The 15,832-nt window shown below is 40.4% G+C and overlaps 1 protein-coding gene across 1 annotated transcript in view; it reads right to left on the bottom strand.

Moving 5' to 3' along the window:
* The window catches only part of cacna2d3a (calcium channel, voltage-dependent, alpha 2/delta subunit 3a), a 105,766-nt gene that overhangs the window by 54,048 nt on the left and 35,886 nt on the right, over nucleotides 1-15,832 (bottom strand). Inside the window, exons 5-6 of the mRNA XM_070909891.1 lie at nucleotides 5,331-5,493; nucleotides 1,004-1,135 (exon numbers count right to left, since the gene is read on the bottom strand). Of these exons, the coding sequence (XP_070765992.1) occupies nucleotides 1,004-1,135; nucleotides 5,331-5,493 (295 nt within the window). The remainder of the gene's footprint in view (nucleotides 1-1,003; nucleotides 1,136-5,330; nucleotides 5,494-15,832) is intronic.

Here is a 15,832-nt window from a genome sequence, read left to right as displayed (position 1 = left end):
TACGAAGGGAACACAAACTGTTACCTTGGCTGAAGCAGAAAAAAAGGTGGCCAGGAAATCTGTTCTTTGAGCCCTAAAGGCTTTCTGCCAAAGCACACTGCTTTTTCTATCGCAACAGAATTTTTCGAAAACATCCATCATCTGCTTTTTAAAACTACCTCTGACCCTACAATATGCTAGTTTTAGAGATTCAGTACACCTGAATCACAAAAATACATATTTTTAGATTCCTGCTGCCACCTCAGCACTATCGAGGTGAATGTAGTGCTCAGAACAGTGAAAAATTACACTGAAAAATTAAACAGCAACATCCCTTTCTAGAAACTATTCCCATGTCCAAATTTCACTGAATAATCCACAGAACACACTGTTTTCATGGGGACCATTTCTTTCTAATTTTGGCGAAGGAAGAGAATAGAATGAATTTAGTTTTCTCTTTCTTTTATGCAGCAAGTCTTTATGCAGCAATGACCTTGGAGGCCTCCAGGTCACAAAACCTTTGATAGCCAAAGCTGCACAGAATATGCATGTCAGATGTAGACTAAAGTGTGTGATATTAAAAAGCATAATTACAAACACTTATGCAGGTTCAAGAGGTCAAAAGATAAAAAATAAGAGAAGCCTTTCCATTGATTTTCTCATATTATGTATTCACCAATTCCATTCAATAGGCTACTTTTCTTAATTATGCTGCTTCTGTTCTTATTCACTCCACTTTACATGAAAATGCTAATTTTATCCATCTTCTTCTCTCTAATCTCTACAAACTCTCTCACCTGTCTCTCTTTACCCCCCTTCTATCCACTCTCCCCCCTCCGACTCCTCTCCCTCCTCACCCTGCTACAGTAGCCTCCAGTCTCTATCTGTCAGTCACTGAAGATTCCCACACATCCCTTGTTCTGCTTTAGGGAGACAGCAACTTAATTACAAACACACTTACACACACACACACAGCTACTACCTAACACACCACATCCACCCTCACAAACAAACACACGCTCACCTGGGTACTGCCTGAAAAAGCCTTTGGCACTGCCAAAGTACTGCCATATGAGCGATGGGTCTCTCTCAAAGTTGTCCACAAACACTTTATTCAAGGCCTCAGACCAGTACACCCCGTTGACGATTGCAGAGTCTAAGGATTAAAGGGAAAAAAGAAGGAGAGACAAGGAGAAGCATTGTTTTACAGTCCAGAAGGTTGGAACAGGCATTCTCTAGTGACTGCTCAACCACTCATATCGTATCATACACTGCACCTCCACAGATCACTATCAGGACCTCTTCATTACACAGAGGTACAGGGGGAGTGTTAGCAGAAAAACAGAGAGAAAAGATGTGAGTAGAGAAAAATAATTAGTGAGATAAAAGAGAATAGGAATAGGAGAGACACTAGACTATTCTGCGCTACAAAGGGAAAACATAGTAACTACATATTTGGCTGGCATCTGACCTGAATTACTATATAAAAATGTCATGTCATAGAAATTTGGCTGCAGCAACTGTACTGTGGCTTAGTAATATCTTTTGAGCCCATCATTGCACTTAAAGCACTCTCTGCCACAGACAGCTTGCCAACTAGACAGCTAAAGCAAATGAGCTACATCAAGTGAAAGCTATGAGGCGGCTATACTTAACTAAAACTAAATTTCTTAGTTAACGAGGCAGCAGCTAAATCCAATCATGACGAGGGGAACAAAAACACAGGTAACTCCTGCTAAAGCTAACTAGCTTAGCATATCTTAATAGCTGCCATCTCAGCTTTGACCAGTGGTATTCACACAACTTGGTGTGGTTAACGTTAAGCTACCTTTAAATGCATTACATCGTAAATTAATTTATTATATTGATTTCAGTAAAATATTAATAGTAGATGAACAGACACCTAGCAAAACAGACATACTACACCACACTACTACACAAGCTACTTTATCAAGTAAAACTTTAGTTTATTTTCTTAAACAAACTAGTAAAAATAAACAGCTGAAAGAATTGGTGGTAGTGCTGCTAGAAAATGTATTTTATCGTTGCATTTAATAAAGATTATCCAAAGTACTGTATGTCAATTCTATGGTAATTATTCTGGGGGTAAAATAATCAGCTTAAAAAGGTATAAAATGAAGCATTGTAACCTTTGTACATGTTAAACAGTTTGCCAGCCAACCAGTATTTTTCAACTTCACTGTTTCTGTAGTTACTGCTCTCTGCCTTTGTAGGGCAGTATAAATGTGTGTGCATGTTTAACAGACAGTATGTGTCTCTGCAGGTATGCCCATGTGCATCTACATGATATGTGCTACAGCTTTTGCTTATAATTCTATCCAAACAGATTGTGATATATGGTGGGGCATATCCAATCACTGAAGCGTCTTTTCAATTAACAGGCGGAGAGAGTCATGAATGTAACTGGTTAGCGACCAGACAGCCAAGCTTATTACAACTGCTCACTACCACAATTTTGATTGGTTCAGAAGCGGGGCGGGGAGGATGGAAGCAGAAGAGGATGAACAGACAGACAGACAGAGAATCATACAGTAAGACACGTACACAAAAGCCTTTAGAGGGAGATAAAATAAGAAAGGCAGGAAGACAGACAGAAAGGCAGGCAGAAAATTACTGGGAGAGAGTCAGACAGACAAGTACCTAATGGACAGAGAGAAAGAAAAGCAGATAACAGATTTCCCATCATCTCCTATGCTGGCAACATTGTTCTGCTGTCAACGGCCATGCCAATAAGCCATGATTGAATTAGTCTTCTGGAAGCTACCACACTAAAGCCCTCTCTTGATAGTAAACACCCATCCACCTCTATGGAGTGGAGTGGAGAGGAGGCTGGATTTGATCCAGGCTCCATTTACACAACAATACAGTCACTTCTGGTGCAGTTTGAGTGTCTATTACAATCTGAGCTCGTCATGATGAGGGAGAGAGTATGGGCTCTACTTTACCCCTAAGCTGTCATTTAAATTCATCTCAGCTAATACACTCCTTAACTCAATCTGATCAAAGGAGCTCCCGTGATTCTATATATTCACACGTGCGCGTGTACTCCGATTAAAAAGCAGAGCTGTGTAGGTTTCCCATTGCACCAGTCGGAGCGATCTGAGCTGAAATCAACTTCACTTCATTAGGTTACTTATGATGATTAGGGGGGAGAGGTTTTAACAAGAGGAGCGAGGAAGCACCAGTAGAAACTGGTGTGTGTATGTGTGTGCTCACACTCCTCCATCTCAGAGAGTATAAAGGTAAGTGTAGGGACATTAGAGTGTATCGACCTGCTGTAAATGCGTGCATGGCTTCACTGCATCCATGGCACATGATCCTGTCATGTAGCCTCATAAAGTATGATGGTGCTGGTTGTGTTTTGGTTGCGATGTGAGTTTGGAAGATGGATGTTTGATGTGGTGTGTTCCTCCTGCGATTAATCTCCGGGAGCATGCAGCTCTCTGCTATCATGGACTTAACCTCTAATTCATCACCGCTGCCACCAAACCATTTATGAGGTGTACAGGCTACATCCAGCTCTTCAGCAGCATAAAAAACAGGTTCAGGGGGCGCCCCAGTAGCGCACCTGGTAGAGCGCGCAGCATATACTAAGCAAAGGCTGAGTCCTAACCGCAGTGGTCTGGGTGTGATTCCAGCCCAGGCCCTTTGCTGCATGTACCCCCCCCCCCCTTCCTGTCTCTCTTCAGCTGTCACTAGCTAATAAAGGCAAAAAATACTCATAAATATCTTTTTTTTAAAAACAGGTTCAGAGGACTTGCTACAAAGTGTGGGGAAGGTTTAAGAAGTACAGCTGAATTTAGACAAAGCTGCGTAAAAAGACGTAAAAAAAAACAAAAAACAAAAAAAAACTGCCTCTTCCTTCATTTCAGCGAGACCACCGTGTTGGTGAGGGCCCCAGAGACCTCCAGCAAAAATAACAAAAAACGTTGAAAGTTGCTAAACTTTGGCTGCTACACAATGCAACTACATCGGCCAATCAGATACATTCAGCACAGATAACTTTGTAGCATTAACAGCGTGGTTCTACTGACTGCTACCGTGATAACTTTACAGAGTAAAATCTTGTCTTGTATTATTATAAGTCAACGTGCTGCGTTTTGGCATCCGATAGGCCTTCAAGGCCATAGATGTATAGCAGAAACTGGATCATATTTCATCTTCTCACCTGCACCTGTAGTAACACACCCACGCGTAGCCTCTTGCTTTTTATTAATCGCAGTGCTATTTTCTCTCTGAACACCTGCTAACTTCATGGCTGAAAGCAAGTGAATGAAAATATGTATATTCATACAGTATGTTTATATATATATTGTGTAAAAATGTCAGTGCTTGAGCAAACAGGAAAGAAACATTAATTTAAATTCATTCCAAGGGAGAACATTTCAAAAATGTTTCCAAAGGTTTTAAAGGATCGTTCACAAACTGTTTCCTCCCCCCAAGCCAAGCCTCTCAGTCTCCTTTTGCAGAACCATGATACTTTGCCCACCAGCGAGCTCCCTGCAGTCCCAGCCAATACATCCACGTTATCACTGTGAGTGAACAAAGCCTGCAGATCTAAAACTCTTAAAGCTCTATGTGTGTGTGTGTGTGTGTGTGTGTGTGTGTGTGTGTGTGTGTGTGTGTGTGTGTGATTTTACTCATTTGCCTGTGAATCAAATCAGAATTACTCTTCCTCTCCCTGCACCGGCCTGCCAGCCTCACTCTCCTAGCTCTTTCATTCAATTGCTTTCCATTTCATTCTCTCTCCTCCTGTCACTCTCCCTGGCTTTTTCTCTTTTTTCCCACCTAGCTGTAATTAATCTGTTGCTCAGACCTTCCATCAGTCTGACTTAACCTACTTTCTTTCTCATTTACTCTCCATCTTTTCATCGCTCTATCTGTCTCTCTCGCTCCCTTTCTCCATATAATTTCTTTGCCTCTGGTAGCTGGGTTAAGCCGACATGACATTCACTCTGTCCACTGAGCATTGTACAAGGCCATGACTTCATTGGTTGGACTTGAGTGGATGGTAAATTAGCAGAATGTCTGATTATTTAACTGCTAATTGAGTCAGTGTGTGGTAGGGATGATCCAAAGAGTTACAGTTAATGAACTCAAATCCTCTTCCTGACACAGGCCTACATCCATCCACCAGCACACACTGTAACTGTTGTACTGACTGTTGTTCATTCTTAGATTGGTTTCAATTATACAAATTATTGAACAATTCAGAAAGCTGCGAGGCTAAGATGTGCATTATATTTTTATGGTGATGGTGTTAAACCCTACTTTTTCTGCAGACTTGTATCTTTTAAACCATTATCATAAATTGGAGGTCGTGAACATACCTTTGTTGTACATGTTGGTGGGCACCTGGACCACGCTGAGACTGAGGTTGACTGACAGGTTGTTAAAGTGGTCATTGGGTTGCAGGATGAATTCTCCTCCCAGCTCTACACTGTTGCCCTCCTCATTCACCTCATTGATCAACACTGCATTGAAGTATTCATACTGGAGATAAGAAGAAAGAGACAAAGAGACAGAAAGACAGACAGTGATGAGATTTCACACCCAATCAAACATATCTAAATATTGGAGTTTACTGAATGTATCTCAGTTTCGATATGTTCGACTTGCTGAATCGTGCTATTGCTGTATAGAGTGACTGGGTCACTTAAGTGCTGAGTCAGAGAGTAGCTTGCGTACTGAGGTAACCTGAATCCCTGGATCATCCCAGACGTGCATGTTGTTACAGTGGAAAGCTGCTGAGTTTACAAATCTCTCGCACACTCCTAGCTAGATGCTGTATGTGGTGCTCTGCCTGCACTGTATTTTTAGTACTGCGCATACTGGGGAGACTATTAATAAATCATAGAGCTAGATAAATATAGATCACATGGCTCCCTGCATCCCAAAGGCTCTGAAGTCTGAGAGGGGCACAGCCTGCAAAGGCTATAGCCAATGCAGAACCAATGACAACAAAAAGATAAAGATACTCAAACGAGTGAAAAGAAAATTTGACATTTTAGAATAAAAATACAAAGACATTAATTTTTCTCATGTTTGCATGTAAACAAACTACACATACACAGGAGTAAAACTAGCCATTACATTATGTAGATTCAAGCTGAACCCAGTGAACTTGACTTTTTAAGGTGTCATCTATCGTTGTCTTCGTCTTTTGCAATTTAGTCTTGAAAAGACAGGCTCATGCTGTGGTCACAGTGAATCATTGCAGAAGAGCAGGTGCAGAGCAGTGCAGTCATTTTTTACTAACCTGGCCTATAAAACTGTGTGTGTACCCAAGTCAAAAGTGAAGTCTATATACTTCCAACTTATTTGGAAGTTCTCTTTTCTAATTTAAAACTAATTTTACTTTGATGAGATCTGAAATCGGAAATCCAGTTCTCAATTCACCACACTGAAATCAGCTTTAAACTGATAATGAATACATAATTGTTATCTTCAACACAATTTCAGTCATGTAGGTGGTTAGAATAACAAATGCTGTCAGCATTGGCTGATGGAGAGCAACCTTTATATCCTTCTTAAATAAAAATATTTTTTACTGTTCTTACTGTCTATTGCAATGGCAGCGGTTCAATCTCTTGTGCAGGTGAACAGTGGTGATCACATGGTTTAAGGCCACATTGATTTCTCTTGTAATGACCAAGAGAATAGGTTTTGAAAAGGGCCTCTGTGGAGAATGAATTGCCATTCTCAAGAGTCCAATACAAAGCCTCAGTACATGTGTTATCATTCAGAGGGGCACAGACACTCTCTGAGATTGACAAGACTGCAGGTCCAAGTAAAAGGTGAATCGGTGCAGAGAAAATAGAATACGCATTTAACAGTCACCATACCTTATCTATGCATAACTAAATCCTGACACAGATCTCAGACATGTTTTCTTGTTCTACCACTCACTTCAGCAAACTCTTTCCTCTGTATGCCCCGAGAAACACTCACCCCACCACCCAACCTTCTCTCTTCCAGCACCAGTAACCTTCATTTGGGCTAAATCTTTCCTGCTCCTCCTGAGGAACACCACCATCCCCTCAGCCTGGTGCAAAACACAGATAAAGCCATCAATTAGGCTGGCAAACGCAGTGCCTATCGGTGTAATTAATCAGGCCTGATTAGGCTTATTAGCCTCTTATCAAGGGGAACACTGCCATTTCAAGGTGAGGGAGCAGAGTGTTGCATATTTCTGCCTATATTTACCCTCTTCTCTTTCTCTACCGCTGTGTGGACACAAATATGTTTTCAAAAGAACAACTCTCTTAGTTTTTTTTTTTTTTGTGTGACAAAAAAATGAGCGGCCTGGGAAGGCCAAAGGGCACAGAGCCATTGTGAGATTCAAAAGACACATGGCAACCTCTCATACAGTGCCAGTCAGTGTAGGACACGAGTTTCTTCAGTCAGCATTTAGCTATGTCAGTATAAGACATTAGTATGCAACTCACTTTTGGGTCTTGACCCACCAATTGTGAAAATCTGATCTACATTGACCTTTACGATGTTTGGGATACCAGCCATTTTCTACGACCAGTATGGCACCTATTTTTTTCAATGCAACAAGGTGAACAGAATCCAAATTAGTCGACCTTGACAAGGACTTTTTTTGTTTGAGTTTTGCTGTATTGCTTTGGGGAACCAATTCAACCTTGTGCTTTTAAGGACAGATAGAAAAATGAACAACCAAGGAAGTGAGAGGAGAATTTAAAAATCTCTTCAAAATGTCTACTTTAAACCTGACAGGTCAGCACTGACAGTTAAACACCTAGTAGGTAAGTAAGTAATGATTTATTTCTATAGCACTTTTCAAAACAGAAGTGCTTCATAATAATAGTATTTTGCATGAAATATCAAACAGGCAGGATAGTAACAAACAAAACAGCAGCTAAAAGGAATTTACAAAACAAAAAACATCAACATAAAAGCAAAACGTCAGTAAAAAAAAAGCATCTACCATCGCAATAGTTAAACTAGTTTATCTTAAATTACACCATATAAAAGTGAAGAAGAGGAGAGGGAGTCATTGAGAGGAAAAAGAGGGAGAAGAAGAAAGGACACACAATAGAAGCATAGGACAGTATCGGTAAGGATGATCTGACGATATGATAGGATATAATACCATAAGGAAAAAAGGCAGGATAGAATAGGAAACGATAGAATACGATAGGATACGATAGGGCTGGACAAATGGAAAGGACAGGACAGGATATGATACACTACAATAAAAAGAGTCAAGAAAAGAGGCCAAACAGCTGTATCAGCAGTGTGGGTGACATATTTGGTCACTTTAAAGTGGCTATAATCAATATTTTAATATCACATGGCTACTTGTATGTGAAATGGATATGCTCATAGTAATGAATCCACAGATATGCAGCATTACGAAGCATTATAGCATCTTGCAGCTCATTATTCTGGTTTTCTGGCCTGCGACTTCACTGTTCATTCTCACCGCTCTCAAAGGGTCATTTATGCAGCTGTTTGTGTTCACAGTTTTGTTTCATTGGGCCAAATATCTCATGCCATTTTTGTAATATTCTTGCTAAATTAAACAGGCACCTTGTGGATTCATAGATCCTGTCTACAGTATCATTTGAACTGCGATCAAAAAATTGTTGCCACTGGCATGAGAGAGTGTCCCATGACGTACACTCTGGTGAGGACGACCTTCAGGCGATGGGAAACTCTGGCACAGTTTCTCAATGCAGAGAACTGCTTACGTGTCCTGTTCACCCATCTCTTGCTTCCTCTGCACCTGACCTCTCTTTCCCTGGCAACTGTATCTTTATTTTGCTGCCAAACAGGGCCAAAGTGTCTGAAGTCAGCCTTAATTACACCTGATTATCACCTTCACATCCTCTCCAGGTCTCCCTCAGTATGTTGTTCTCCGGTCCAAAGAAATCCATACAAAACAAAGAATACATGAATGCCAATCGTGCAAATTCTACAGAATCATAATTTTGCTTTCAACTGAAAATGTGCCCTTTAGTACTTATGTTTGTATCTTGGTGATTGCTCAATTATTTTTAATATTTCATTCTTCATTTCATTTTAACAAGCACAAATTACCTCCCTGTAAATGGCTTAATGAGCAAAATGGAGCTCCAGGGAGCCGTAGAAAGACTTTTTCATGAGTCAGATGTTGTCAGACTTGCTTGTTGGCAAATAAAAAGAACTTTCAGTGCAGAGGGACTTGTAAAGCAAAAGGCAACTGCTTTCCAAAGAAACAACATTTGACCTCAACCTAACATCTTGAGTGGCTGAAGCTGAAATTAGGAAACTACAACATTCACACGCTCAGACATGGTGCACAGAGCCAGATGCAGCAGACGAGGCCCAAATGCGTCTTCACTCTGTTCTCTTTCTGCCATTGTCTCGTTACCTACCTGTTCTATCATTCTCACTCTCACTTCCTCTGTCCCTCCCTCCCAACCTGATTCATCCCTTTCCTTTTCGGGCTCAGCCCGTTTCCTTCTACCCTATTGTTCACTGGCTGTATGCAATCCTCATCAAGCTGCTCACCACCCTCCGTCTCTCCCCGGTATTCAACTCAAATGTGCTCTCTTGTGCATACAGCTCTCATTGGCGAGGTTTGGCTACTATCAGCTCTATCTGTGAGACCATTGTTGCATTTGCCAGACTGTCTCTGTCTAGTCCCCCTTTCTATGTGTTTGTCTCTCCCAATCTATCTGGCTGTTCTCCATCTTTCCTCTCTGTCCGTACGATAGGTGGAATAAGAAAAGGCGATAAATCTCAATTCGCAAATAAAAGCAGTTTTCCAACAACTGCAGCTCTTTTTTTGTTCAAATGACAGTAGAATAGCAAATTAATTTGTGAAATGTGTAAAAAACACACATACACTGAACAGATATTGGGCAGAAACATATAGACAGAACCAAGTTTTATAATGGCCGTGACTATCTCGAGATCCAAGAGAGAAAACAGTTACTAATGACTCGATTCAGAGAAGTAATTTAAGTTGCGCAGATGTTCTGGCTCTATACCCAAAGTAAGTGTCTTGAAAGACAGTGAGAGAAAAGGCAAAGACGCCACCAGAGGCATTAGCTGTTAAAAGTATAGAGAATATAAAGTCAAGTAAAAAAAAGTAAAACAAACAACTGTTAATGAGTCTGCTAATAGACTTGTTTAAATTCACAGCATGTGGGCTTTAATTTTGATTAAAATTGCACCTGTCAGCGTTTGAGTTTCAATAGTGTGGGAGTGAGAGTGGGTGTGTGAACGGAGGCAGGGGCAAACCATGGAGTGTATGTATGTGTATGCATCTGTGTATGCTCCCGAGCATCAGTTGAGGCAGTATGTGTGTGTACAGTATGTGTGGGTGTATGTGTTGAGTAAGTCAATTATGCCATCCGAGCATTACAGTGAAGGAGCACCCGGTGCCACTAATGCAGTCCCTGATCATGGTGTTAACAACCTGATCTTTAACGCTGCAGTGCATTACGCTGAGAGATCGCACATGTTCTATCAGCACCCACTCACTCAGTGTGGTACAGACACAGAGGGAGAGGATGAGGAGGGGTTACTGGAGGTAAACAGCACATTTCAGTTCCCTGTTTAAAAACACAAGTCCAAAGAACAGATAGATTTAAAATTTGACATATGTTAGCACAATACACTGAGGGGAGACACTTATCATGAATTATAATTATATCATTATCATATCACGCTTTCCCTGTTCTCTTTGGTTTCTGCCTTGTTTTTTTCCCTGCATTCCTGTGGGTGAATAATTTTGAAATTCATTTATTTTTACGTCTAAACAAAGTACTCCATGAGAATAAAATAAAGGATATAATGCATATTAATTTACACAGTAATTACAAGGAAGTATTAAAAAAGCAGAATTCAAAGATGAAGCTAACAAGTGCTCATACCACAAAAAAGTGGTTCAGTATTTCATCTGGTCAGGTATATGTGAGTTCAATTGCCTAAACATCCACTGTTTTTAGAGCAGAAACAATTAGTCGAATCACTGATTACATGACCACTACTTTCATGATATATCATAATAATAATTTCCTAAATTCACTTCCTAAAATACCAAATATTTGCTATTTCCAGGTCAAAATGTGAAAATGTGCTGCCTTTCTTTGTCATATATAACAATAAAACAAATATCTTAGGGTTTTGGACTGTTCACCTCACCTGAGGCTCTGAAAAACTGTAACCTACAAATGTCACTATTTTCTGACATTTTACAGAAAGAAAATGTATTCAATTAATCAAGAAAGACCCAACAGTACCCTTCTCCCTCTCTGCTGTGGTGCTTCGTGCATCAGCTGTATGTTTGCTCACTCTTACTGCAGAAATAAAAAGCACAAATCACTGTGATGGGTTGAGCAATTCAACCTGGTTTCTTTGACCTATTTAGATAAAGCAGTTCTCTAAATGAACAGTAACAGTCTAATCTCATTAGGCTTTTTAATCACTTTTATATATTTTTTAAATATATTTTTCTCTCCTTACTACTGAATTTGAATGTTTTCTTAAATATTCTAACAATTTATCTTATGTGAAGTTGAAGTTTTTAAACAATATATTTTATGTTAATTTATCTTTGTATATATTCCTGCTGAATGAGACTCCTGTTGGAAGGTATTACAGTGAGGGACACACTTAATGTTGACTTTAGATGCTGTATTTCACTACAATCACTGACTTGAATCGTTTTGCCGGCACTTTTAAGTTGGTGCACAATGTAGCTGAGCAACATTATTCATTTTATACTTCTTTTACACATTTGTGTGTTTAAATTATACCCTTAGCCTAAATTGTTGTTGTCAGTGACAAAAATGTGTGTAAAAGACACACTTGCTCACACTGCATTAAAAGCGTACAGGCAAGAGTTCCATTTGCCTTATAGAAGAGCACCATATGCAGCTCACAAATAAATGTGTTGATTTCGATAAATGCTTTTGCTGCAAAGAGCACAACAGTGAGTCAACAGCCTCAAGGGGAAAAGAGAGCGAGCGAGACAGAGAGGAGACCGTCACGGTCAAGTGGGGGGGTTGACCGTGACGCTCCACCCTCTGGTGCTCATTTTTAACTCTCATCTCAACTTCGACTCTCCTCTTTTATTCACCCACCTCCCTCCTCTCTTTCTTAACGGTTGGGAAAGGGGGGAGACGCCACTCCCAGAGTGTGGAAATGTGACTGGAAAACAACCAAGGGGCATGGATACAGGTAATCAGTGAGCAAACAAGACAGCAGATTGGGTAAATAACTTGGATGAAAGGCCAAGTAGGGGTTCGTATGATGTGCTTAAAATCCTTCTTTATGCACCTTATACCTATACTTCACACTGAGAAAAACATGACAAAAATCTAAAGCGGCCACGTGAGGCCATAAAGCTTCTTTAATACCTCAAAGCAAAGTGGGTACTTATTTCTGCAGACTCTTTCTAAACTGAATTGAGAGACTGAAGAGAGACTCAGGTGAGTCATGTCAGGTAAGAGAGAACTTACCTGCTCTTACCTGACCTTTCAGTTTTCTTCAAAGAGCTTAAAATACAGGGGAAACAGTTCTGATTGTTAGATGTGTAATGCACCAGCTTGCACCGTAACTCTTCAACTCTTGTTCTCTGCCCACACAACTGTAGTTTTCTGAGAAGTGTAGCGTTGGTAGTTTGGGTTTACTGCATGTAAATTAATCTAAAAATGAGCTACCACATAAGGTTATTTGTAAGAAAACCTTGTTCTTTCACCCTCCAAAGATTTTATTTTGTTCTGAGTCTTGCTTGATAAATATGACATAGGCATTGATGCCGTTGTGATGTGTTGATCTGATACTCAGTATCGGTCTGATACTGGCCAAAATCAGAGAGAAAAAAAAAAAAATCTGATACGATCCATCAACCTAAACTATCATGTAAATGCTTAACTAAACTTTGAATGACATGTCGTAAAGAGAGATGTGTCACGAGTAACACAGGTGAGCAGCATGTGTCATGTGAACAGTAGCTAGAATGTGAGTGAGACCTGTCAGCAGCGCTGCCATCATGTCATCATTTTAAGCTCAAAGAAGAAAAAAGCAAAATAGCAGAATGCAATTAATGCAATGCAAGTGTTTCAAAGGGTGGCAGCAGTGTTGGAAATTTGAACGTGATTAAACACTTGCACTTTTACATGCAGTTCAACCCTAGAGGTTACATGTGAAAGAGACTTTAGAGCACTGTTTCAACCCTGAGATATATATTTTTGTCAGTGCAGCTAACTTGATAGGTGAAATAGCCTCGAGTTTCAGTTGTGAGTGCCTTGAGATGCCATGTGCACCCTGTTGTCCATAACTGAGTCATGTTGTGGCCTATGTATTTCTTCCTTTAGGGGAGTAGAGTTGTTAGTTTTTAGATTAGTTAGTTGTTTAAGAGAGGGAAGAAGACGGTATCGGCAGACACTCAAGGTTGCGTTATCGATATCAGACATGAAAAAGTGGTATCGAGCCATCCCTAGATGCAATATAATAATATTATTGTCAATGATCTGAGGTAGCACCCTATCTCTCTGTAGGGAAACCTTTTTTGAACCCGTCTCTCTGAGATAGCAGATGAAGGTACCTTGAAATGCTTTGAGTCTGGAGCTTGCAAGCAGGTGAGACATAATATGTGTCTGGGTAAGGAAGAAGTGCAGTGTATGTGTGTGTTGTGTATTTGTGCATTATATGTTGGGCAGTCGAGGCCAACTCTTGAATAAATGGCTTAAAAAAAAAAACATCTTCACATCACCGGCCATGAATGTGACAGGACAGTGAAGCAGAGGATACTCTGGATATACAGGCACATACACACACTCAGATCAAATAAGTTTTTGCCAGTAATAAAAACAAATTGGCAAAACAACAAGCATGTGGCCACCTCTCTGCGGGAGGGGGGGGGGGGGGGGCTTGAGAACAAAAGAGAGGGAGAAAAAAAGAAAGATCAAGCATTTCTCTCCCACTGCTCCCTCCAGACTAGGGCTACATTTTCAGTCAACATCAGGCTTGGCAATTGGCTGTTTGTCTCCAACCTCCAAGGAAGGATTTCACTGGCTGCAGAGGGCATGGGAGACTGCTCTCTGCTTTCCTATTTACAGTACATGAGCATTGCGGGAAAAAGAGCAAGGGAGGAAAATCGCAGCAGATTACCGTGCCAATTTCACATGGAAGCAGAAGAGCTCTGGAAAGGATAGATAAGGAAATTCCTATCAAACCGCTGCCAGCCAAATATGTATCCAATAGCAAAAAAAACACACACAAACATTTTATAATAAACCCCGAATAGTGATGGAGGAGGTTTCACCCTACAGCGTCTGTGGTATTTTTAGCACAGCTGTTGATAATTACCATCTATTCACCATGTTCTGCAGAAAAAAAAAAGCACTATTAGAAATGCCACCATCAGAGCGGTACAGACACGCACACATACACAGGTAGCACATGCAGCGCCCTCAAAAACGTACATGCATATTAATAATCATGCACGTAAACAGCAACACATAAAAAAAAAGATACAGCAGTTTGTGATTGCAACTAAAGAATGTTCAACCATTTAATTTTATGCTCAGGCAATTCGAAACACAATTAGCAAAGAAAAATTAATGGCTCATCATTTGCCAAGAGGTACTGAAAAACCTGCTTAACTAAGGATAAATACCAACACACACGCCAACACACACACACACACACACACACACACACACACACACACACACACACATAGCCAGGCGAAGACAATCTGTTATTATTACAATGTTGACCAAGCAACTAAAGCAGGGATTAATTTGTGACGGATGTCGGAACATGATGCAGAACCTCCCACATTTGGACAGGGACTTACTTTTCCGCTTCATCTGTGACTATCATGATCTTTCAATACATTTTCTGGGGTATTTTGGTCACTCCTTTATTTTCCATTGATGTTGCTTGTTAATCGCTTAAGTCTGCATAAGTCAGGCAGACCCTAAGCAGGCCAAACTCACCTCAGGGGATCAGCAGGGTGGCAATAGCAGCAGCAGCACAGGTGGAACAAAATGAGGAGGGAGAGAATGATGAAGAAGATGGAGAGGATGACTGTAAAGTAGGAAAAATAAAAAACAATCCCATTCCCACATGTTTTGGCATATTCCATACATAATACCAGTATGCTGGTATGCTATATCTTCTTGTATAGAGGTATTTTGGGTTGATAATGATATCTCACTCTGTCCTAGACATTGTGAAACACGACATTACACTATAGGCTGTCTATCAGCCATTTTCAGCTCTGTACTATAGCTGTGTCATTAAAGCTGAAACAAAGGGGCACTCGCTTTGCTGGTCTCATCTCAACGCCGCCAAGTAATTACTGGCATAAAGCACTGCTGTGAGCCCACACAGTGTCACTGCCCCTCAAGCAGCATATGAAAACACAAACACACGCAGACCATCGTCCACAAGTGACACACACATGCAGATGCCAAAACACATGTCCACAAGAACATGCAAAATTGCCTTTATAGATGAATACTTGAAAAACACAAGTACATATCAATGAAGGCAGTTTTATTTACATGCAAACTTTTCCTTGTGCATCAACAACAACACACACTCACACACACACAAGTACAGATAAAGTAAAATACATCAAAACATACAGTACACTCAAACCCGTACAGGGAATCATATATACACTATATATTTATGCAACAGGCAAAATCTCACAATTTATTATTCATTGGTCAGAATGTTTCTTTAAACTGGGTGGTAGTCTACACTCCTCCCACACTCACACACACACACACACACACACAAATGCAATTTTGCTATGACATGTGGCAATTTTCTTTATTGGCTGATCTGCTGG

Source organism: Enoplosus armatus, chromosome 8 (assembly GCF_043641665.1).
Source record: "Enoplosus armatus isolate fEnoArm2 chromosome 8, fEnoArm2.hap1, whole genome shotgun sequence".
NCBI lineage: Eukaryota > Metazoa > Chordata > Actinopteri > Centrarchiformes > Enoplosidae > Enoplosus > Enoplosus armatus.
This window is presented reverse-complemented; position numbering and strand designations above follow the sequence as displayed.